Raw genomic sequence first — 22580 nt, 5'->3', positions numbered from 1 at the left:
CAAACTTCAGTGACTTTCTCAAGAAAAAATTGTATAGCCACCATGGACATTTCAAAGGCAGGTGGCCCAAGGCTCTCACAGGGGCTTTCATCTCTGATTACAAGGTTGCTGCTCCCAGGTCCTGTCATCACATTTACTTCTGCAATCAACCAGTCAGAAAAGAATGAGTAAGGGGACCATCACCTATCAGTCCTAGTTAAGGATAAGCTAGGAATGACTTGTGTCATCCACTCATCCCCCCAGAGCCAGAATTTAGTCTTAATGGCTGCACCTAACTGTCAGGGAGGCTCAGAAATGTACCCAATTAAACCACAGAAAATTGACTACTAAAAGAAAATGAGAATGAATATTAATGGAGAACTGGAAGACTTTGCTGCACTATCCTCTGTGTTTAAATGCAAGTACGTGTGTTGCTGTGGCTGAACGTGGAGGCTTAGCAGGGCAGCACTTTACAGAACATTTTACAGACAACATTATCTTCTCAGCGTTTTCAGGTCCTGACTCTCCCAGGAGTTTTCTATGTTTGTAGAAAATATTATGTCTGGAAATTCCTCTATATTCCCTGTAAATAATTCTTAAAGTTTATTTCAATATACACATGTGAAAAGATTGTGTGTTATAATATAAACTCTCTAACGTAATATTTTACTTAATATATTTTTGGTCCAATAATTCTTTCAAAGGCTATTTTATTAGAACTTATAAAAACACATGGGATGTCTTTACAATAACAAAATGCAAAACTGTAGACTATAAATATGCTAATTGTAAATAAATAAAAATGAATGTAGTTTACAGACTTTCCCTTTTCCAATCCATTTTGCAAACAGCAGTCTCACTCACTAATCTTTCTTTAAATCACTTCTGTTGTAGCCTTCTGCTCACAGCCTATGGACTTACTATATAAAGTCAAATGTTTATCTTGGCACCATGGTGCTGCACGTCCTGTGCCCGAGTCCCTAACCAAGCATTTACTTAGGAGTTAGAGTTGCAGAAGCCAAGAGTGTGACTGCTAAATTGTGTCAGGCCTTGTGGGTTCTCAGTGCTTTCTCTTCCTGGCAATATTCACCCACTCCCCATTTTTCACCATCTTGTGTTTACTTCATGTTGTGGGGCTCAGATGTTTAAAATTTTCTTGAACTACTGTTTCTTGAAAGGCAAGAAACAAGTTCCTGTGCTCTGGATTCTCCTATTTATCTATTTATTCCTACTACTCCTACTTCCCACTGGCTCTTGGGTCTTGAAATTTGCCTCAGAATGGATATGGATGGGGCATACCCTCATTCACATCTGACCACTAGCTCCTTGCCTCTTGTCTTCTTACTTTATTTCTAACCAAAAGTGCATCTCCATCCTTTCCTGCCTCTCTGTACTGATTCTTTAATAGACTTTCCTCTCTTGAATGCTCTAAGAGAATTCTGAAAAACTTGCATGCTTTTTGGTTGACATCTAAACATCCGTAGTATAATAGTTGCAAAAGATATCATCTCTGGTGTATTTTATATATATTCTAAATATGTTTTGTATATCCTTAAATGTATTTTTGTGAAAACCTCAGGACATTAGATTTTAGTCATTTGATATATTGGAAAATATCCATAAGGAACCTAACTGGCAAAGTGAGTTTTTGTTGTCAAAGCCCATCGGCCAAATCAGCTGTACTTGCTGTTAGGACAAGTCTTGATTTTATTTCTCAATTTTAGTCAGTGTTTCAATATGAGTCCTCATGGCAACCCTATCACCTGTGAATTTTAATACGTAGAAACAAAGATAAAGAGATGAGGTAACTGGGGCTTCATGACGCTGCTGCTGGGGTGAGATAGGGCCCTGTGGCCCTCGGTATTTTCCTGTGAGCTCAGCTGGCAGTGTTTTCAAAGAACCCTCGCTCAGGGGCATGCACCCTCCAGCTGTCTGTTCATTTGGTTGCCCAGGGACTTTTGGACTATGGAGCAATGCACTGTTGAGGATTCTGGATCGTGAGAGTATGATTTTTTTTTGGTAATGGAGGAGAATGGTTTGAAAAAGCAGGTTAGTTTGCAAATTTGAAAGGCAGCTTAATTTTAGGAAAGAGTACATGTAGAAGTTGATAGTCTTGAAAACTGTTCCCTTAAAATTCCCAGAGCCCAAGAACTCCTTGGCAATTCTTCCTATATTCTCAGGGATACTTGCTCACCAACTGAAGACCATGGTGTTCTAGAAGAACCTTGTGCTTCAACTCCCACTTTTGTTCTTTAAATGTTGAAAAAGAAAACTTTTTTTTTGCAGTATTGCAATATTAATTTATTTTCAAAAATATTTTTTTATTTCATTTTATATAATTCTTACATCATTTTTCATTTTTGCACAATGTATGCATTTTCATTTTGGTTATATTCCCCATACAATTCCCACCCCCCTTATTTTGACCCTAATCCTTCCTCCCCCCGCACCCCTGTTGTGTGTCTCTTGTTTATAGTTGCTTGTTGATTTTGATTTTTTCTTTATTATAATTAGTCTTTTTCTGGTCCCTTATTTAGGTTTTCTAAATTCCTGCTAGGAGTGAGACCATCTGGTATTTTTCTTTTTCTTTCTGGCTTATTTTGCTGAGCATGATCCCTTTCAGCTCCATCCATGTTGCTACAAATTGCATGAGTTTATCTTTTTTGATTGCTGAGTAATGTTCCATTGTGTATATGTACCACATCTTCTTGATCCAGTCATCTATTTTTTGGGCATTTGGGTTGTTTCCATAGATTAGCTATTGTAAACAGTGCTGCTACAAACATAGGGGCGCAGGTGCCCTTTTGAATTAATGTTTCTGTGTCCTTTGGGTAAATAACTAGGAGTAGAATTGCTGGGTCATATAGAAGCTGTATTTTTAGCAGGTTGAGAAATCTCCACACAGCTTTCCATAGTAGTTGGGCCAGTTTGCACTCCCACCAGCAGTGCAGGAGAGTTCGTTTTTCTCCACATCCTCACCAAAATTTGTTGTTGCTAGTTTTGAAAAAGAAAACTTTTAGAATTAAGGCAAAACCTTTTTTTCATCTTAACAAAACTTGGCATTATCTTTCTGTGAACTTAAAAAATGTAGTTTGACACTCTTGGCTGAGTAATGGCTTTGCTCTAGTTAGGTATTCAGGCTTCCCCACAAACCCATTGATTCAATGAGAGAGGGTTCATAGGACACCACCACTTACGGGGAATGAAAATTACTTTGGTTTAATATTTGAAGGATATCGTCAGTCTTGTATCTTTAATTTGAAATAGGGATTAAACTGACTCTGTGATGTTATAGAATAGGACCAAAGAAATGGAGAGACCCAGAAGATGATTTGGGATTGCTGAGAGTTGGCAGAGCTGTGAAACAATGAAAGGATCTGCCGCATTAGCCCAGAAGTCACCAAAGCTGTAGCCTGCGGGAATACAAGCGAGATTGATGTGCCATTATCCCTCACTTTTTTTTTTTTTTACCAAGTGGAAGTCCTGAGCTGACCCTGGGAGTTTGGCAGATCCCTTCCCCAGGGTTAATACTCACCCTAGGTGCCTGCTTTCAGTTGTACCATGTCTGTTTGTACCATGTCCATTCAGATATAAAATTAACCTGCCACTTTGATTTTTACATACACGTGAAAGGACAATGGGAGAAAGGGAAGCCAGGAGACAGAGATGGCTGCAGTATCTCAGCCTGGCTCTGTCTTGCTAAATCCCTACTCCCCTCATCCTTCTCTGTGAACCTCCCCCTCACCGCCAGAAGAAGAACACAAAATTACCTTCCTTATTTCATACAGAGCACTTGAGTTTGGACTTGTGTTGTATACCATGCTCTTGGGATGTGACCATACCCTAGTTCCCCAAAGTATCTTTCTCCAAACGCTTCCTGTCCAAGACAGGATTCTTTTGTCACCCAGAATTATCTTGGAAAGCGGTTCCCCACTAATTAAATCTGAGCCCATTTATTAGAAATCCCCAGGAGGGATTCCAACCCTGGTGAGAGGAGGGTGGGGCTGGAGGAAGCTGGACTAGGGGAGCCTCTCACTGTCCCTTCCATTTCAAAACTTTTTGACTGTAGTCTTTACGAGTAAAGTGATTTTTTTAAATGAAAAATAATATTGCTATTGTTTCTTATTATGCCAGTATTACATATATATTATGAAAACAAAACAAAAATCGGTAATACAAACATATAGAAATTAAAATAATTTACCCATATTTCCATCTCCCAAAGAAAAGTGCTGCCGTTTACACTTTGGCTTGCAGCACTGCAAGTTCCAGATTCATACAGTATTTATTTACTTATTTATTTTACAGAAAATGAGATAAGGCTTGCCACTTTATAACCTGTTTTTTCCTCACCACTGAAACATTTTCATATCAACAATTATAAATTATATCATTTTTTAAATAGCTATAGAATACCCTGGAATTTATTTAACTATAGCTGATTGTTGGACATTTGGGTGTTTCCAACTTTTAATAATGCCTCAGTAAGTGTTCTAGCACATAAAGCTTATAAGAGAGTTTAAAAAGTTTTAGAAGTTTTCCTTTCCTAAAAACCTTTGAAGTTAATCACTCTAGCACACATCTTACCCTTGTGGGAATCACTTTTTCTTCACATTCTTAAGTTCTTTCAGATGCAGTTGTACAGTCATTTTAGGAAATGATGGTTATCAAAACAATACTATGTTGTTGCATAGTTAGGTAAAAGCAGCTCTTAAAAAATTTAAATGAAGTCTTCATTTGCATACAATTCAATATAGTATGACATTTTAGAAAATAATTCCTATAATAATTATTAGTAAACCTCATAAGTGTAATTTTTATCAATTTGCAGCTCATTCTATCTCCCCAGGAAAAGTTGAAATAATCTCAATCTCCTATAGGGAAATCTAATTTACATGAAGTTATATATCCATAAAGAAACAGCTGGACTGTGATCTAAAATGACTGTAATGATTTTGAATGAGACTTAATGGTAAAGTTTTCTGTAATCAAATTGAAGTGAACTCCACAATTTCTACCTAGAAAAAAATTCTCAGATGGCCTCAAATGAGTTTGAATAACAGGATTTCCTCCATAAAAAGTGAATTTTCTTTGTTATGCTTTTGGGTTTATTAATCCAAGTTTGTGATATGATCTCATTTGTGACTTTATAAAGATCATAAAATCACATAATCTTTAAAAAGTGAAATCCTTTACCTCTAAAATACTTTCCCCCCAAATTTTAACTTCATAGATTTTAATCACCTCTTCCTATGACAGTGATTTTGTAATAACATTTTCCGTAGAGTAACTAACATACATACATTAGAAGTACTTTTCTGGTCACAAGAATCAGAAATCAGTTCAGACCAACCTAAGTTAAAGTGAGGAATTTGTAATAGGAACACAAAGGTGTCTTGCCATTGGGATCTTTAGGAAATTCTGACACAAAGAACTGGAGAGGAATTGTATTACAGTTGTTGATTACAAACATGGAAACAGATGAGAAACATTGATAATTTTCAACTGTATGAAATAAGGAGGGAAAGACAAGGATAGTCATGAAGAATATGATAGGAGGACTGAGCAAAGGAACAGTAGCCATTTCTCTCACAATGAACCCAACTCATCAATGAAGAGAACTCCAGGGATGTGCAAAGAATGACAAAAGACATTGCTTTTCATTTCTGGATTTATCAAGTTCTCTGTTTCCCTGCAGGGATTTTCTATGTCCACCCAGTGTGGGCTCCCTGGAAGTTCACTTCGGTGGGAGATGGCCAGTTGTGCTTGATGTCCTGGCATCCCTCCACACAGGGGAGGACCCCACTCTGATGGGACTGTGAAGTTCATACAATAGTGGTGACTCATTTGAAGAAAAAGAATGCGCAATTATAGATACAAAATAACACGCCAAAAAAAAATGCTTATTTAGAATGAGAAAAGAAATGACTATGATTACGCATTTTAAAAACTTGACAAATACCACATATATCACAGAATCCAGGAAGTCACATGATCTTTAAAAAATGAAATCGGGGCCTCCCCGGTGGCGCAGCGGTTGAGCGCTGGGTTGCGAAGCTGCCCGCAGCCTCTGCAACGCCGGTTCGATCCCCGGCTGCTCCCGGGCCACTGGAGGAGGGTCCCACATGGCGCGCAGACCTCTCCTGCCGCCCGCTGCTCCCCTCAGCAGTGTACTTCGGTCCTTCTGCCTGCTCTGCTCCCCGCTCTGGCTCTGGTGAATTCTCTCGCCCTCCCGCGCTTCTGACTGTACCCAGTGCTTGTATAAACAAAACGAACAAACAAATAAAATAAATAAATAAAACATGCCTCTAAAAAAAAAAAAAAAAAATGAAATCGTTTGCCTCTAAAATACTTTCCCCCTAAGTTTTCAGCTTCATGGATTTTAATCACCTCTTCCTCTGACAATGATTTTATAATAACATTTTCTACAGAGTAAACAGAAAGGTAATTCAATCTTCCCTCCAGCATAGTTGTTTAAACTTTAAAAAATTGATAGGTAAGAAAGATTTGCTTTAGCTTCACAATAATTAATGATGTCATAGAAATATTTAAGGTGGTTGTCAAGTCAGGTTTTTTTCCCTATATGAGCTGTAAAATTCAGAAGAATTTTGCACAGACTAGTTTCTGGCTCCATGTATTTTAGACCCGCTTTTCCTCCACTAAGCACATGCAGCCTGTGCTGGGCTCCTCGGTCATGCTACAGTGTGGCCTCTGGCTCTGAGCTTCTGTGTCAGGATGTCTCCACAGTAAGTGTGTGTATGTGGGGGGAGGGGCGGGGGGAGGGGTGGTCAGGAGCTCAGCAGGCATGTTGATCTTTTTGTTTTTTAAAAAAGATTTATTTATTTATACAAGAACTGGTGTACAGGCCAGAGGCTCAGGAGGGTGAGAGGATTCACCAGAGACAGAGTGGGGAACAGAACAGGCAGACTGAAATACACTGCTGAGGGGAGTGGCAGATGAGACAGGAGAGGTCTGCTGCACCATGTGGGCATCTCCCTGGCTCACCAGGAATCAAACCCAGTGCTGCAGAGGCTGCAGACAGCTTCACAGCACTGGGTTCAACCCGCTGCACCACCGGGGAGGCCCTGGATGATCTTTTTTTTAAAAAAAGATTTATTTTTGCATAGAAGAACTGAGGTATAGGTCAGAGGTGCAGGAGGGTGAGAGGATTCATTAAAGATGGAGTGGGGAGCAGAAAAGGGGGATCTACTGAAACACACTGTTGAGGGGAGCAGCAGGCAAGACAGAGAGGTCTGCTATGCTTTGTGGGTCAACTTCCTTGCCAAGGATCCAACTCAGGCCACAGCGGTGATAGCGCTGAGACTAACCTCTAGACCACCAGGGAGGCCCCAGTCAGGTTGGTCTTAAACAAGCCAGTCACTGAGGCGAAAACAGGTAAGCATGTGTAGTAAGGGAAATGAATTTGAAGAGGAGATGACAGCAGGTAGAGGGGGGTTCCTGCTAATAACTTCAAATTTTATCATGCAACCGTGTTGGTTATGAGAGGAAGAGAGGTTAAGGGTAAGTTTGACAGATTTAGCAAAATTAAAATAGAGGGCTTGTTATTATTGCCTGGGACATGCATATGCTAAAAGTTATTCACTGCTCTTCTGAAATGCTGACTTAACTTGGCATTAACTTATCTCACAATCCTAGGTGGGTCCTGGAAGAGAAAAGTGAAGCTCTGGCATAGCCATGAAGAGAAGGGGCTTACCAAAGATTAATACAGTGAGGGCCCCAAGTAGAGGAGAAAGCAGAAAAGTGATGGTGGTGAGGGAAGGGGTCTCTAGCGGCCTCAAGGGCTCAGGTGCTTAGACACAATCACAGAAACCAGCTTAAAACATATGAGAAAAGATGGGATTTAGTAAGATTTCTCTTCTTTGGGGGCTTACTATTTGTGCCTTCCATAAACACCAAGGCAGCAGAAATTTTAAAAAGATGTACTGATTATGGATTGGAATCCAAATCACAGAATATGTTAAGAATATTTTATTCTGCACGTCTCAAATATAGCGTAATATATTCACCCAAAGCAATAAATCCCAAGCTGCACAAACAAATTATAAACAAATGATAGAAGCTGAAGTTTCCTCTCAAAAGAGGCTAAAGGACAGATAATTTAGAAAGAACAGATTTTATTGGGACGTCAATAGTTTTCATGACACAGATACTTAAACAACTCGTTTTCAACATACCCATATAAAGACAATTATAAAAGGTTTTTTAGGTTTTTTTTTTATAAAGAAAAGATAATTTGACAGATGGAGTCTTTTTATGGGATCAGTAGAAGTGATAAAATGGAATAAATTACCAAGATTTTATCTCCATTTCTGTAATTCTCCCTAAAGATTTAGGGATGGCAGATTGAATCAACTGGAAAATAAATTTGCATGTTTATAATGTGTCTAAAACAAGAATTAAAGACAAAAACTTTTAGCTTTTTTTCAAGACTGGCTTGTCAAGAAAACCTACTCTTATGAGATGACCCATTTCTTAACCAAGTATCAAAGTTCATCTAACGAACATGCAATGCAAAAGTTATGCAAACATAGGCTTGGTGAACAGTTTACTGTCTATTGTTATTATCAGTGTCAAAGGACAAATACAAATAATGTGAACTAAAATAATTGGAGAAACTGAAAAAAGAAACTAAATTGTACGTAATTTTATTTGTGAGACTAGATTTTGAGTAAAATTGAGCCTTGGTATTTTGCCTCACAGTGTAACTAATTTTTATGATGCTGGGGCATGTGATCGTTTTACAGTCAGCAGTCCTGCTGGCCCATTAAGGAAGAGATGTGCAGTCCTTGCCTGTGTGATAGTGGGATGTTTTATGCACAGAGGCCGTGCACAGGCGAGAAAAGCATCAGAGAAACAAATGTACCTCTTTCTCCTGTATAGTCCTAGCATCACCCGAAACCTTGCAGCTCTGACTTAGACCATAAAATGGTTAGGAAAAGGAAGTGATCTCAGTTTCGTGGGGTCTTGGGGAGATGGTATCTGTGGAATCTGGGGGAATCCTGTGCCCTTCATACAGGAGAATTCTGTGACCCAGAGAAAGAAAGTGACTTGCTCCAAGTCTTATGCATTTACTAAGTGAGTGGTGGAGCCGGAACTATGATGGTTAATAGTGAGAGAAAAGAGCTGAAATGTAAAGCCTTAGAACACAGAAACTTCTTTGAGGACCTACTCGGAAGTCCTAAGTCAACTGGTGCCCTCAACTTCTATTGGGTTTGGACCTTCTCTAATTCAGAATTTACACAAGGAATATTCTCCATGTTCTATCACTTTTTCTTTTTTCTTTGAACTTGTTTCATAATAACAGCTTTATAGGTGTATGTTATCTGTTCACCCATCAATAAGAAAAATCCATGTCAGGCAGAGTCATGTGGAACAGATTCGTTGTTTTTAAAAGCCAGAAAGTCAGCCCTTGTTTCCTGGTATGTATTTGGCTACTTAGCCCTCCTGCCCATTTTCAGATGCTTTTTTTGTTCTTGTATTCAATGAATTTTATAATGTAAACAGTGAGCAAATCAAGAAATTTAGGTTTCTTTATGCTTGTGTATCTAATTGTACTGATATGTCTTTGAACCAGTTCCACTCCCATCTCCAATTAAATCCACGGTGAGTAAAAAAAGCAGTGTAGGATTTATTTTCCTGTTGGGTATTTTCCCTCTTTGTGTAGGTTCCAATTCCAAATTAGTGTGTGGTTGCTACGTGTGGAAGAGAGATATGTCAAGAGAATGTGGCCCCAGGGAAATAAGAAATTGGAAAGAAATCAGTGTCTCCAAACTAAGCACACTGATGTCTTCGTTTGAGAAAACACCGAGATATTATTTGGATAAAACATGGCCCTAGAGCAAACATGAGCTTCACTTGACTGGGGAGAGTAGTCGAGGAAACTATTTATAACTGCAGATCTCTTTTCTTGCTGCCAAGCCAGGACACATCACTGGCTGAGTTCACCTTATTGAAGGCACACACATCCTACCTTCACCTGAAGACTTCTGAGTGCCTCTTTTTGGGGTTCCCAGCCAATATCTGAGAACAGTGTTAGGGGACTTCACTTCTTTTTTGAAGGGTATGAAGCCTTGGACTCAGCCTGGGTGTGAATCCCAGTGCTATCTCTTACTGGAGACATGATGTTGGGGAGGTCGCTTGACTTTTCTCACCCTCAGCTTCCACAATTATAAAGTCAGGATACAAGAAAGGGGAGGGAGGGGGTTCACGACAGGGGAGGGAAGAGCACAAGAGACTATGGTGATGGATCACGGGTGCTGTGGTGGTGGCAGAACTACGGGGATACACCTGAGAGGAGAAATCAATTCGTGTACAAAAATGAACAACAAATGTAGGAAAATAAATAAATTCAGAGAGAAAAAAATCAGGATACTACTGTGTAACTTGCAGAGCTGCTATGAACATTAAATGAGACAGAAGATGTTAAATGCTTACCCGTTTCTGGCTAGAAAAGACTCTCACTCTATATAAACTCCTCTCTATTTCTTCTCCCCCTCTCCCTCCGCTATTAGGTTGCATCAGTTCTGATGCTGGGTCCTGAGATCTGCCCCATTTTATTTTTTTGTCCCCATCTTGGTGTTGGAGCCTAATCTTTCCAAATCTAATCACATGACATTGTCTGCCTAAAGTTTTGAAGGTGTTTGTAAATAACCTGGGAAACCTCATGGTTATTTTCCATCTTTTCCAATCCTCTGCATCCTCTTCACTGCATCCTGGCTTGAGGGATCCCATCCATAATTGTGACTTTACCTCATTTAGAGAAGGTTCTCAAGTCCTTTTCCTATCCTGACTCTTCAGTCTTTGCTCTCACTGTTCTAGATCGTAAGTGTTGAGAGGAAACTGTCTTATCTTATGTGATTGGCCATTTTGCAGATGTGGTCTGTGAATGCATATTAACATAACCTGTTTATTGATCAGCTAGTGGGTCCATGTCTTCACACCAGGATACAATCAATACAATACAGAAGGGAAAAGGTGGCTTGTTCCCTCAGGATTCTTTGTTCAAAGAGCGTCCAGTGCCATTTACGTGCATGGCAAAGGAATAAACAGGTGTCACTGAAAATAGAAAGTTATTGCCATTTAAATGCTATATCATCTTGATTTTTAATGCTATCAGTGGAACCAAGAAAAGCCACTGGCAGTGCTATTACATGGGCTTGGGGAATGGGGAGGAAGAAAGGAAGGAAAGAAAGGAGAAAGGGAGGAAGGGATGATGTGAAGTTACAGAGAACTTTGAAAAATAGAGGGGCAGGCGCAGTAGTAGTTCCAAATGGAGTAGTAATTGATTTCATTTACTTTGCTAAATTCCCTCGTTCCCTCCCTCCACCCCTCCCTCTGTCCTTCCTTCTCTCCTTCTCTCTTCTCTTCCTTCCCTTAAAAAAAACAGAAATAACTAAGATCACTTTAAAGACTTTTTTTAAAATTAATATATTTTTTTAAAGATTTATTTATTTATACAAGCACTGGGTACAGTCAGAGGCGCGGGAGGGTGAGAGAATTCACCAGAGCCAGAGCGGGGAACAGAACAGGCAGAGTGATGAAGTACACTGCTGAGGGGAGCAGCGGAGGGCAGGAGAGGGCTGCACGCCATTTTGGACCCTCGCCTGGTGGCCGGGGATCGAACCGGTGCTGCCAAGACTGCGGGCAGCTTCACAACTCAGCGCTCAACTGCTGCGCCACCGGGGAGGCCCTATTAATATTATTTAGTGGTGCATCTCAGGCTCTGTTTTCATCTGACTTGCCCACAGGCTCATAAAATGAAGGCACCTTCAGGCAGTGCCCACACTGAAGATTCCCATTAAAATCCACAATGATATTTGAGGAAAGCAATTTATTTTTAAAAAATTGCACTGAACCTTGAATATAGTTATACTGACAGTGAACAAAAGAGATGTGGCAGAAACCAGCCACTCTCAATCAATCAAGGAAATTTTGTCAGAAACTCCATCTTCTGTCACCCTCCGCAGCTCACCCCTCTTCCCCACCCAGTAGGAGCCAATCCATAAGAAGAAAGCAGATGTAGAGTAGAACACTGGTCACCAGGGTGGTGCAGACTGGGAACTCCCAAGTTTAGCAAAAAGGTGAGGTTGCTGTGGATCGCTCTAAAGAGACTCAGGCCTGCTTTAGTAAAGTCCCAGCTCACACGGCCAGGACCACAGGCAAAACCTCGAGAGACTGCCCTGTGACTAGGTCTGCAGCCGAGGCCTCTGCATTCAGCCTCTGGGGGGTTTTAGGAGCTGGTCATCAGGAGAAGCTGGAAAATAACACCAACACCCACAGTGTGTTCCTTGTGACTCGGTGGCCAGCAGGGACCCTGGGGACTTTCAGGCATCAGGGAACTAAAAGGGATATTGAAGTTCCAGAGGTTCTTGCGAAGACCTGAAATTGTCCAGAAGCACACCAAAGCTCTCTCAAATCAGATGATTCACTGGATAAGAAGTTTTGAAAGGCATCCTTTCCCACTGAAAATAAGTGAACACTGAGCATAAGGAAACCTAGGAGAAAAATAAGCCTGTGTTGTTGTTATAACTATGACTTATTCTCTAGGAAAACATAAGCTGAACATCCAACAATAAAGCATTTATCAAAAAAAGTAAGATTTCCTTGCATGGATCTATTAGAACACAGTAAATGTGTGGCTCATTTTTCTGTTGTGCAGTAAATATCTGATATGTGTCAGGCACTGTGCTGGGCACTGGAAGTACTGTGGTGAACGTGTCCCTGACCTCAGACTTCTGGGAAAAATAGATGGAAGACAGTTTCATGCAAACAAACAAAAAGCCATGTTTTGATGAGTACTCTGAAGAAAAACAAGGAGCTCAGATGGGCAATGTTCATGGCTGTTCTGGTGGTAAGAAAGGCTTTTTGAGGAAATAAGACATAGGAAATAGTGAAAAGCTGCCTTTGTAAGGTCAGAGGAAACATATCCCCAGGTGAAGAGAGATATGCAATGGCACTGAGGGAGGTCAGTTGCAAGAACTGAAAGAAAAGTGGTGTCACCGCGCCACAGTGGGTGTAGATGAGTCACAGTGGTGAGCTGGTCATGCCGGCCTCGTAGTTTGGATTTGAAGTGCAGGGGTTTCATAAAGGCAAGGCTGCCACCTTGTTTACATTTAGAAATATTGTTCTGGTTTCTGTGTGGAGAATGGATTGCTGTGGGGTATGTGTAAAAGCAGACAGAGCAGAGAGATGATAGTTGGAACTGGGGGTAGAAATAGGAAGAGGTGAGGTTGGACTTACATTGTGGCAGTGGAATGGAGAGAATTTGTTGTTGAATTAGATACAGGAGCTGAGATTATGGGAGCATATCAATCATTGTCCAACTAGGAAAATAGAAATCATTCTACGTATTTCAAAGAGAGGGAATTTTAACCAAAGGGATTAGTCACAAAAGAGTTGGAAAGGTTGGGGTGGGGGGCAGAAAGAAGACTGTGTGTGAAGCTAGAAATAGGCATCTTCAGGAAATAAGATCCCTCGAAGGTGGACAGATAGAAGGAAGGTGGTGATGTTATCAGCATCTAGGAGCTTCTGGCATTTGCCACCGTGGGAAGCTGTTGATGCTGTTACTGGAACTGCTGAAGTCTCCCAGAGCCCAGAGTGACTGGTTGCTGCCACAGCCATTGCCAGAAGCTTAATAAAAAATTGGGTCTCTTCTTCATTTCATCTACTTTCCCACTGGTGCTTCCCACCAGCAGGATTGAATTGGGCCAGCTGGCAAAGGAGTCTGAGAAATGCACATGGATTCCAGCCACTTCCAACACAGTAGTGCATACAGAATGGAGGGGGTGGCACTTAATTCCACCAAGCTGGTGATCAGCACATAGAAGAATAAAGATTTAAGAAAAATAATCTCATATCCTAAAAGTAAAATTTCTTTCTACTAAAGCAATATATGTCCAGTAGAGAAAATTAGAAAGTATAAGCAGTAGAACGTAAAAAACTTCCATATTCCCACTTATAGAAACAATCATCAATAACATCTTGCTCTCTGTCTTGCTCTCAGAAAGGAACTCTCATCCTTCAGTCTGTTTTGTAATCCACTTTATTTTGTAACCCATTTATTTATGCAATAAAACACTTGCTGGACATTTATTTTGTTCCAACTAGTTCCCATGTTGAAGATTTATGTCCTACCAACATTTTCCTATTATAAATGTAAAAAAGAAATTATTGCCTGAAAATGAATCTGCAGTTAAGAAAACAGCTCGTGAAGAATACAGTTGGAACCTCCAATTTGACTATTATGAGATTCTTTGCTTAAGTAGAAAGAGAAAACTAATTATTTTAAACATCAATAGGTCTTTTTCTCATCCTGTCTTTGTTTTGAGGGGAAAGAAAACACTCTCAGTAGAATTGAAGAGCTGGGAACATGCAGTTGGGAGGCGGGAGCCACTTAGCTACAGCCTCCTCTGCAGCCTCCTTGCACCCTGTCTGTGGTCCCCCACACTGTCAGATTTCTGACTGGGAGGTAGGTCATTGGGAATGTGCAGAAAGGGGCACCAAGGGACTAAGTGTCTTCGCGGGAGAGGCAGCTTATGGCAGCAGGGTGGCCATTTCTCTGGTGGTGTCTGTTAGAATGCGTTTGACTGCTAATAGCTGCAAAGTGTGACTTAAATTGGCTTTAAAATTAAGGAAATGGGTTATCTCCCATAACTGGAAGTCCAGAGGTAGGACAGGCTCCAGGAACAGTAAGATAAGCAGCTCAGTGATGTCATCAAGGTCCCAAGTTCTTTCAACACTCCGTTCCGCCTTCCTCAATGTTGGCTTCACCCTGAGGCTGGCGGCCTGCACGGTGACTCTGTGGTGGTCAGAGGCCACAGCACTGCCTGTTTCCTTTCTCCAGGTTCAGCAGGAAAGGAAAATAGACCTCTCCCTTCAATATAAATTCTTTTCAGTTCACATATACCAGCGGTTCTCCATAGTGCTGCACGTTTAAAATCACCTAGAGTGCTTAATAGTTATTGTCATTTAATTTTTATTAATTTGTTATTATGTAATATTGTTTATTTTCTTTTTTAAACTACTGATACCTAGGCTTGCTTTCTAGAAATATTCATATATTAGTCTAGGGTGGAGCCCAGGCATAGGTAGTTTCTAGAAGCTCCCAAGTAGTCTAATGTGTGACCAAGGTGGAGAGCAACTGAATGAGGCTGGATTAGGTCACCTGTCACCCCTAGACTAATAGTCACCAGGATACCAGGAACTGATTGTCTTAAAAAAGTGAATAACAAAGTGTGACTCTCTATTCCATATCTACCCCACACCCAGGCCCCAGCAGAAGCAGCTCCTGTGAACCTGCTGGAGATGGAAGCTATGGACCCTACCCAGACCCACTGAACATAAATTCCAGGTTTTGTTTTTTTTTTAAACAAACTTGGCAGATGTTTCTTCTGGATACTAACCAATCAGGCGCCTTATCTGGAGCTCAGAGCAGGTAAATATGTGAACTAAAGCAAGTTCTGTTAAAACAGTGGCCCTGGGGCCGCCAGAGCCCTCAGCACCCCTTCCTCCATATTAGGGCCAGAAGGAGGAAGGGAGGGATCAGTCACCTGCACTCCGGAGCCCCTGGCTGCACAGAGAGCCTCCCAATAGTGCACAAGGCCTCAACCCCGGGTTGCTGGGGAGGGAAAAAGGCATATTCTGTAGGTGTCCATTCCTTTGTCTCCTATGGAGTTCTGGAAGCTTTTGCAGGAGCTAAAGGGCTAAAAGGACTGACTTGGCTTATGTTTTCCTGAAAACATTATGAACTAATTTCAGTCACTGTACAATTTCAAGAGGATCCTGGAAAAGAAACATTCATTAGGTACAGACAAAGTGTATCTTAACATAATAAGGATTTCAGTTAATTATAATGTAGAAATATTGGCTCATAAATTGCGGCAAGTGTACAGAGTTTGTGTCAGATGTCAGTAGGGGAAACTGGATGTGGGTTGTCAAGTTTTCTGTAAATCTAAAACCATTCTGAAGTAACAAGGTTTTAAAGAAGTTACATTAAAATGTGAGATTTTAATGAATGGAAACATCTTTGGAAAAGGTTTTAAAAATTAAGTAATAAAAGGTGTTAAAAATTAACACCTTCCCTATGAAGACTCTGGTAGAGGACTATGGTTGCCTTGGTGGTGGGTGCGGTGTGGTAACACACATCTGAGGAGGTGTGAGCCTGGCTCTGAATCATATAAAGTGTTGTAAACCAATGTTACCTAAGTAAAAAAAAAATCAAAAATAAAATCTTCCATATTAAGATAAACTGAACACCACTATAGCCTTATGATCGATGCCAGGTTTTCAGCCAGAGAAAATGATTTTTAAACATTTTCAACTTAACAAAGACTGGATTGGATGATATTAATGACTATTCCTGAGAGGCTGCACTTTCCAGAATCTGCCCACAGCCAAAATTATCAAAGAACAAATGAGAGAGTCCTTAAACTCCATATGTTCAGAAATAATTAAGGGCCCATGTAGAAAGTCACTTTCTTTGCCATCTCCTTAGACCTGGAAAAAGGAGTAGGATGGCTCCACTCCACAGGGAAAGGGACATAATCAGATGCATCTCTAGACCCAATAGATAGCAGTGAGCTCAAGCATAAATTCCCCCCAGGCACTTTCCTCTTGTTTCACTGGCTCCATTTAAATTAAATGCACTTCCTGTATCCTGAGGTGTGAGCCACACAACCCAGTGGACTGACGCGTAGCTCTTTACTAAGAACTACACTCACTAGACTACACTGCTGGCTTTATGTGGGATTTCCAGAAACATTGGGTCATAATTGTAGTGGAGCAAGGAGCAAATCTTCATTTGTATATTGGAAGATTACTGTAGTCAACTAGACAATTTTTGGTAAGTTTTGCTTATCTTCCTTTTGCACCAGTTATCAATAGGTATAATAATTAAAATTGTCATTGCACCTGAGAGTTTTAATATTAAGAGTTGTAACAACAATTACAACAAGAAAAAAGATGTTTAGAGACTAAAACATTACCATGCCAAGCAATGGCTCAAAATAATTCCTCCCCCTGTTCTTACTACATTGTAATTGCTCAGATTTGGGCCAGCGTTGTTATATTCTCTCACTCTGTGACCTGGGACAGATTCTTTCACTGCTCTATGCCTCACTTTTTGTCATCTTCACAGTGGGGAATAACAATAGTACCTATTTCTTGGCCGTATCATAGGGGTTAATTCAAGTACTGCTTGTAACTCTTTTACCACAGTGCCCAGAATATGGTGTCACAAAAGTGTTTGATGTCAGTAAGTGAGATAACCCTTGCCCACATTATAGTCATTCAATGTCATGACAAACATCTTGATGAAATTTAATAACACAAAAAAAATATCAGCTACCAGTTAGGAGGGAGGGAGCCTCAGGCACAGTAGCTCGTTATTGGGAATAAAGAAATGTAGACAGTTGTCATCAAAAGTAAAAAAAAAAAAAAAGATGTGGGCCTCCCCGGTGGCACAGCGGTTGAGCGCTGGGTTTCGAAGCTGCCCGCAGCGTCTGCGGCGCCGGTTCGATCCCCCGGCTGCTCCCCGGCTACCAGAGGAGGGTCCCACATGGCGCGCAGACCTCTCCTGCCGCCCGCTGCTGCCCTCAGCAGTGTACTTCGGTCCTTCTGCCTGCTCTGCTCCCCGCTCTGGCTCTGGTGAATTCTCTCACCCTCCCGCGCTTCTGACTGTACCCAGTGCATGTATAAACAAAACAAACAAACAAACAAATAAATAAATAAAGCATGCCTCTATAAAAAAAAAAAAGATGTGATGGAACTCTCCCATATTGTTGATGTGAACATAAAATGGTGCAGTTGCTATGGAAAGCAACAGTTCCTCAAAAAGTTTAATAAAGAATTACCATATGACTCAGCAATTCCTAGACATATACCCCAAAGAACTGAAAAGAGGTACTGAACTATTTCTTCACACTTGCTCACAGCAGCATTATTCACAATAACCAAAGGATGGAAACAACCAAATGTCTGTCAGCTGATGAATGGATCAACAAACGCAGTATCTCCATATAATGGACGGTTATTCATCCACAAAAGGTGCTAATATTTGGAAGTACTAATGCAAGCACAACATGGATAAATCTGGGGAATATCATGTTAAGTGAAAGAAGCCGGCAATTTCCTATGAATTCTACTTATAAGGTAAATCCACATTGACTGGAAGCAGATTGGTGGTTGAAAGGAACTAGAAGAAGGTGGGGGTGGGGATTAACTCCTTTGTGGAGACAGACCTTGCTGTTGGAGTGGAGAAATGTTTTGGAATTGGTGCTGGTTGCACAATATTGTGATTGTATAAGTGCCGCTGAATTACTCACCATTTTGGGGTGAATTTTATCTCAGTAAAAATACATACACAGATAATTTAGGTCTCTGATCTGGTAGAGAAGACAGAGCATTCCAGGCTTTTTCCACCCACCAGAGACCCTTTACTTAAAAAAGTCTCCTAATGCCCAGCCCCTCTGGGCAGTGATTGCCTCATCTGTAGAAAAATGAAGTTGGGCTAGGTGAGCACCAGAATCCCTCCATTTCCAACATATGGGCAAAGAAACTCAAGATCCTTCTTTTTCCGCCTCTCATCCACATGCTTGAAAACACCACCATCTGTACTGCAGATGTACCAGAAGACAATGTTGTAATTAAATTACAGAGAAATCAATTTGTTTTAGTTATTAATATGAAAAGTATTTTAGTATTCATTATTTTAATGACAGAAATTAATAGACAAATAACTAAAACAAGTGCACATTAACAATTAGCTTGGAGTTTGCCACTCTGATGCTCAGACTCCTGATGATCAGGGTGGTGCTTGCGCTACCCAGCCTGTGTACAACCCTCTGTGTGATCACACACTGTGCTTGCCTGTCAGTCTCCCAGCTCTCGGGCCCCTTTGCCAAGTGCAGCAACCCCAGGGTGAGTGGGAGCCCCTGGTTGATGAACAGGTACCCTTGCCAAGATGGAGGGCAGCAAGGAACTGCGTATCCTCCAACATGCCCACACTTTTGCCATATCATCAAGCAGTTTATCATGCCACCAATGACTAGAACTTGCTTATAGGCTATTGCTGTAGTGATGACCAGGCTAGTAAGTGCTGCATGTAAAATTATTGAAACATAATTTGAACAGGTAAGCCTAATTTACCCAGTCCTGGGATTTAAAGTCCTGGATCAAGTGCTTATTGTGGAAGTAGATATGTCATTTTCTGTCTTTTTTGACCGCTACTTGCTGCTGCAGATTTCTGGTCCCCTGTAAATTCCTTCCTAAATTCCTTCTCAGAAGTGTTAGTTGTATCTGCAAAGAATCAAATAGAACAATTTCCGCCAATGATTATCTGTCATTTCCCCACCTTTTAATTTGGAGGCGGAGGATTAATTCTGAGACACAGCCCAAAGTTGCTAAAGTCATAAGCTGCTGTCTACCAGCAACCACATTCAGGCCATCTCAGATTTGCTTCTTCTGTTTACCCCATTATCTATAATGCCTCTGGAGGAGATCCCTGGAAGGAAGTGGGAGAAGGGCCTTCCTCCCTTTCAGTATTGTGTTTCCATTTCTCTCCTTGCTGGTTTTCAGGCCTCCAGCTTGCAGGAAGGTACCATCCTCTATGGCTGGATAGGGAGACAAAGCCTAAAGATCAGTGTCCTGCAGGGTGCCTAGCCGCCCCCTCCACTGGGGTTTTCTTCTGGGCCGGGCTGATCTGCCTGTCTTGCAGGGAATTCTCTTCAGGGGAGGTCTCCCAATGCTCTCAGCAAATAGACCTTCTATGGAGGCTTCTACACCCGCTAGAATCCCATGTAGAGGCTGTCCTCCCTCAGGGTCAGATAACAGGTTCTCAGTCATCCTTAGGTACCTACTATGTGCTAGATGCTGGGAGTGCAAGGATAATGGGCTCCTGTCATCATGGAGCTGCTGTAAGAATTTAGACTACAGCAACTTCAGTCCTGGCCAGTTAAACCAGTTGGTGCTTATGCTGCTCAATCTTGGTAGCATTTTGGTCGAGAACCTCTTCTCGATGTTATTAGAAGTTTCATCAAAGTGTCTTACTGATGTCTCATCCTGAACGTTCCTCAGGTTGTGACGACCACGTGTCTCTGCTGTGCTTCCTCCTGCAGCAGTGGGTGACATTCCTGTTCTACTCGGTTCTTGGCCAGGACTTTTCTCCATTTCTTTCATATTTCTCTCCACAACTCTCCCCTCCCCCCTCCCTTCCCCTCTCCCCTCCCCTCCCCTCCCCCCCATGCAGAGAGGAGAGGACTATGGGAAGGAGAATAAAGGTGAACAAGCTGTAGAGGATTTTGTGCAAAATAAACAATACCTGTAAAACCTGTATTCTCTTGCTTAACTTAAGTGAAGAACTCTAGTGCAGACTAATGCAAAAATGAAATATGGCTATGGCTTTGTGTGTGATAGTGAACTTTCCTCATCTCCCCCTCTACCCGGATTCTGATGTCTGGTGTTGGGTAAGAAAACAAAAATTTAAAAGAAATCAGCTGACCTTTGAGAACTAAACACGTGATGCTCAACCCTCCTTGTCAGTGCAACTTTTTGTAGGGAAAAGCGAGGCGAGAGACCTAGAATATAGTCTTATTTTTTGCAAGACGAACCTGTATTGACTAATGTGTAATTAATTTTGAAGGCAGACTTTCAGAACATCGTATTTTAGTAAGATGCTTGAAAGATAAGTGTATGAAAACATCCAGCAAAACAAAACACAGTATTTTCGCCGATCAGCTATGGCCCAGCATTTCTTTATTGTGCGTATTCCACCTCACTGAGCACCTAGTAAGGGTTATGGGAATGTTTGTTAATTTTTGTTAAGACTGAATTTCTCCCACTCTACCTGTGGCTTGAACCTCTTGACCTGGGTCAAAAACAGCAGAGGAAATGGAAACGAGAAATTGCATTCGGTAAGCTAGGAGATCACTGTTTAATATAAGTGTGTGTGTGTTTGTGTGTGTGTTCCTGGGTTTATTATTTTATTCAAAAGCCCAGAATGTGACGGTAAACTGTGCTGTTAATTCCATTTACATTTTTAGAATTGGGATCCAGGTTTTCAAGTTTGTTATGGACTTTTACGCAAATCGAGATGCAAATGCAAGCATTCTAAAAATTCCATCTGTTCTCCAGCCCCTCCCCTGGTCACAATCCACTGAGGCTCGTGCCTGCAGGCCCAGCTACGATGCCGAGAGGTAAGCCCAGAGCGGGCGGCAGACGGGAGGGCAGGGCCGTGGTGGAGGCGGTCCCAGGGCGGAGCCTGGGCGGGGCCCGTGACGCGCCGAGCCGGCCCGGTCTCGGGCTGGACCTCAGCCTCTCCCCGCCGGGGCCGCCGCCGCGCCAGTGGTGGCTCCGCATCTCCAAAGCGGGCCTCCCGACTCCTCGCTGGGTCAGTCCGGCGTTGGGTCGTGGAGCTCCGCACCACTCGCGCTGCCCCCTGAACTGGATCCGTCTTCCCCAGAGTTGCAAATAACTTTCCCTACTTCCCTGCGCCGCGGCGCTGCGGACCGTGGCCGCCGCAGGTAGCTGAAGCCGGGGCCAAACTCCCAGCAGCGCGGCGCGCGCGCGTAGTTCGCTACCTCTCCGGTTGCGCGCTGGGGGTCCCCGAGCTCGGCTCTGCGGGCGCGATGCCCCTGGGACACATCATGAGGTTGGATCTGGAGAAAATCGCCCTGGAGTACATCGTGCCCTGTCTGCACGAGGTCGGCTTCTGCTACCTGGACAACTTCCTGGGCGAGGTGGTGGGCGACTGCGTCCTGGAGCGCGTCAAGCAACTGCACTGCAACGGGGCCCTGCGGGACGGCCAGCTGGCCGGGCCGCGCGCCGGAGTCTCCAAGCGGCACCTGCGGGGCGACCAGATCACGTGGATCGGGGGCAACGAGGAAGGCTGCGAGGCCATCAGCTTTCTCCTCTCCCTCATCGACAGGCTGGTCCTGTACTGCGGGAGTCGGCTGGGCAAATACTACGTCAAGGAGAGGTCCAAGGTAGGACGCTCCCCAACGAACGCCCTGCTGCTGCTTGGGCTCGCGGGGACCGTGGACTTTCAGAGTCCCTTGTCTGTCGCCCTCGCAGGGTTGAAAGTGAGCTTTAGTTTTTAACCGAGCTCAGCCTGGTCTCCCTCCTCTGCCCCCCACCCCCCTCCTCTGAGCGAGTATCCATGCTGAGGGCCTCAGGTGTGTAACTATAATGACCTTTGTTAACTTTGAGATTATGGCTCTGGTGGGTGGTACATGCCGGACGACACGCTGGATTTTGGATCTGTTTTTAAGACTTGGAGGCTCAAAAGTCCAAACGGGCCACAGCTTCTTAGAAATATTTTGTATGAGCTGAGACACTGCAGATGAATGTGTGATCTTAAATGTCTAAAGTCCCCTAATATTGCCCTCCATTTGTGTTTGGAAGGGATTCCTAAAAAACGCATGCTTAAAATATTCTGGAGACAGTTGGGATTTTGCAACTGGGGCAGTTGGTTTGTGGAGTTTGGCAGGTGTGGGAAGAGTTTGACCTGTGAAGGGGTAATTCTACTCTTCATTTTCCAGTGCTGTCCTTGGTTGGTGCACCCAGGACACTGTTAGGCCATCTACTAC

At 42.3% G+C, this 22580-nt stretch overlaps 1 protein-coding gene across 8 annotated transcripts in view; it reads left to right on the top strand.

Moving 5' to 3' along the window:
- Positions 1–22580, top strand: part of EGLN3 (egl-9 family hypoxia inducible factor 3) — a 356054-nt gene that overhangs the window by 312267 nt on the left and 21207 nt on the right. For 4 of the 8 annotated variants that reach the window (XM_054689806.1, XM_054689809.1, XM_054689810.1 and 1 more), the window contains 4 exons: positions 15268–15433; positions 17931–18147; positions 21127–21188; positions 21455–21977. In XM_054689806.1, coding sequence (XP_054545781.1) covers positions 18100–18147; positions 21127–21188; positions 21455–21977 — 633 coding nt within the window. In that variant the 5' untranslated portion in view covers positions 15268–15433; positions 17931–18099. Of the gene's footprint in view, positions 1–15267; positions 15434–17930; positions 18148–21035; positions 21189–21454; positions 21978–22580 lie in introns of those variants that run through there. The other 4 variants (XM_054689813.1, XM_054689797.1, XM_054689814.1 and 1 more) reach the window with 4 other exon arrangements.

Source organism: Talpa occidentalis, unplaced genomic scaffold, assembly GCF_014898055.3.
Source record: "Talpa occidentalis isolate TD23 unplaced genomic scaffold, MPIMG_talOcc4v2.1 talOcc4.11, whole genome shotgun sequence".
Lineage (NCBI taxonomy): Eukaryota > Metazoa > Chordata > Mammalia > Eulipotyphla > Talpidae > Talpa > Talpa occidentalis.
Note: the sequence above shows the minus strand (reverse complement) of the source record. Positions and strands in the feature narration are given on the sequence as shown.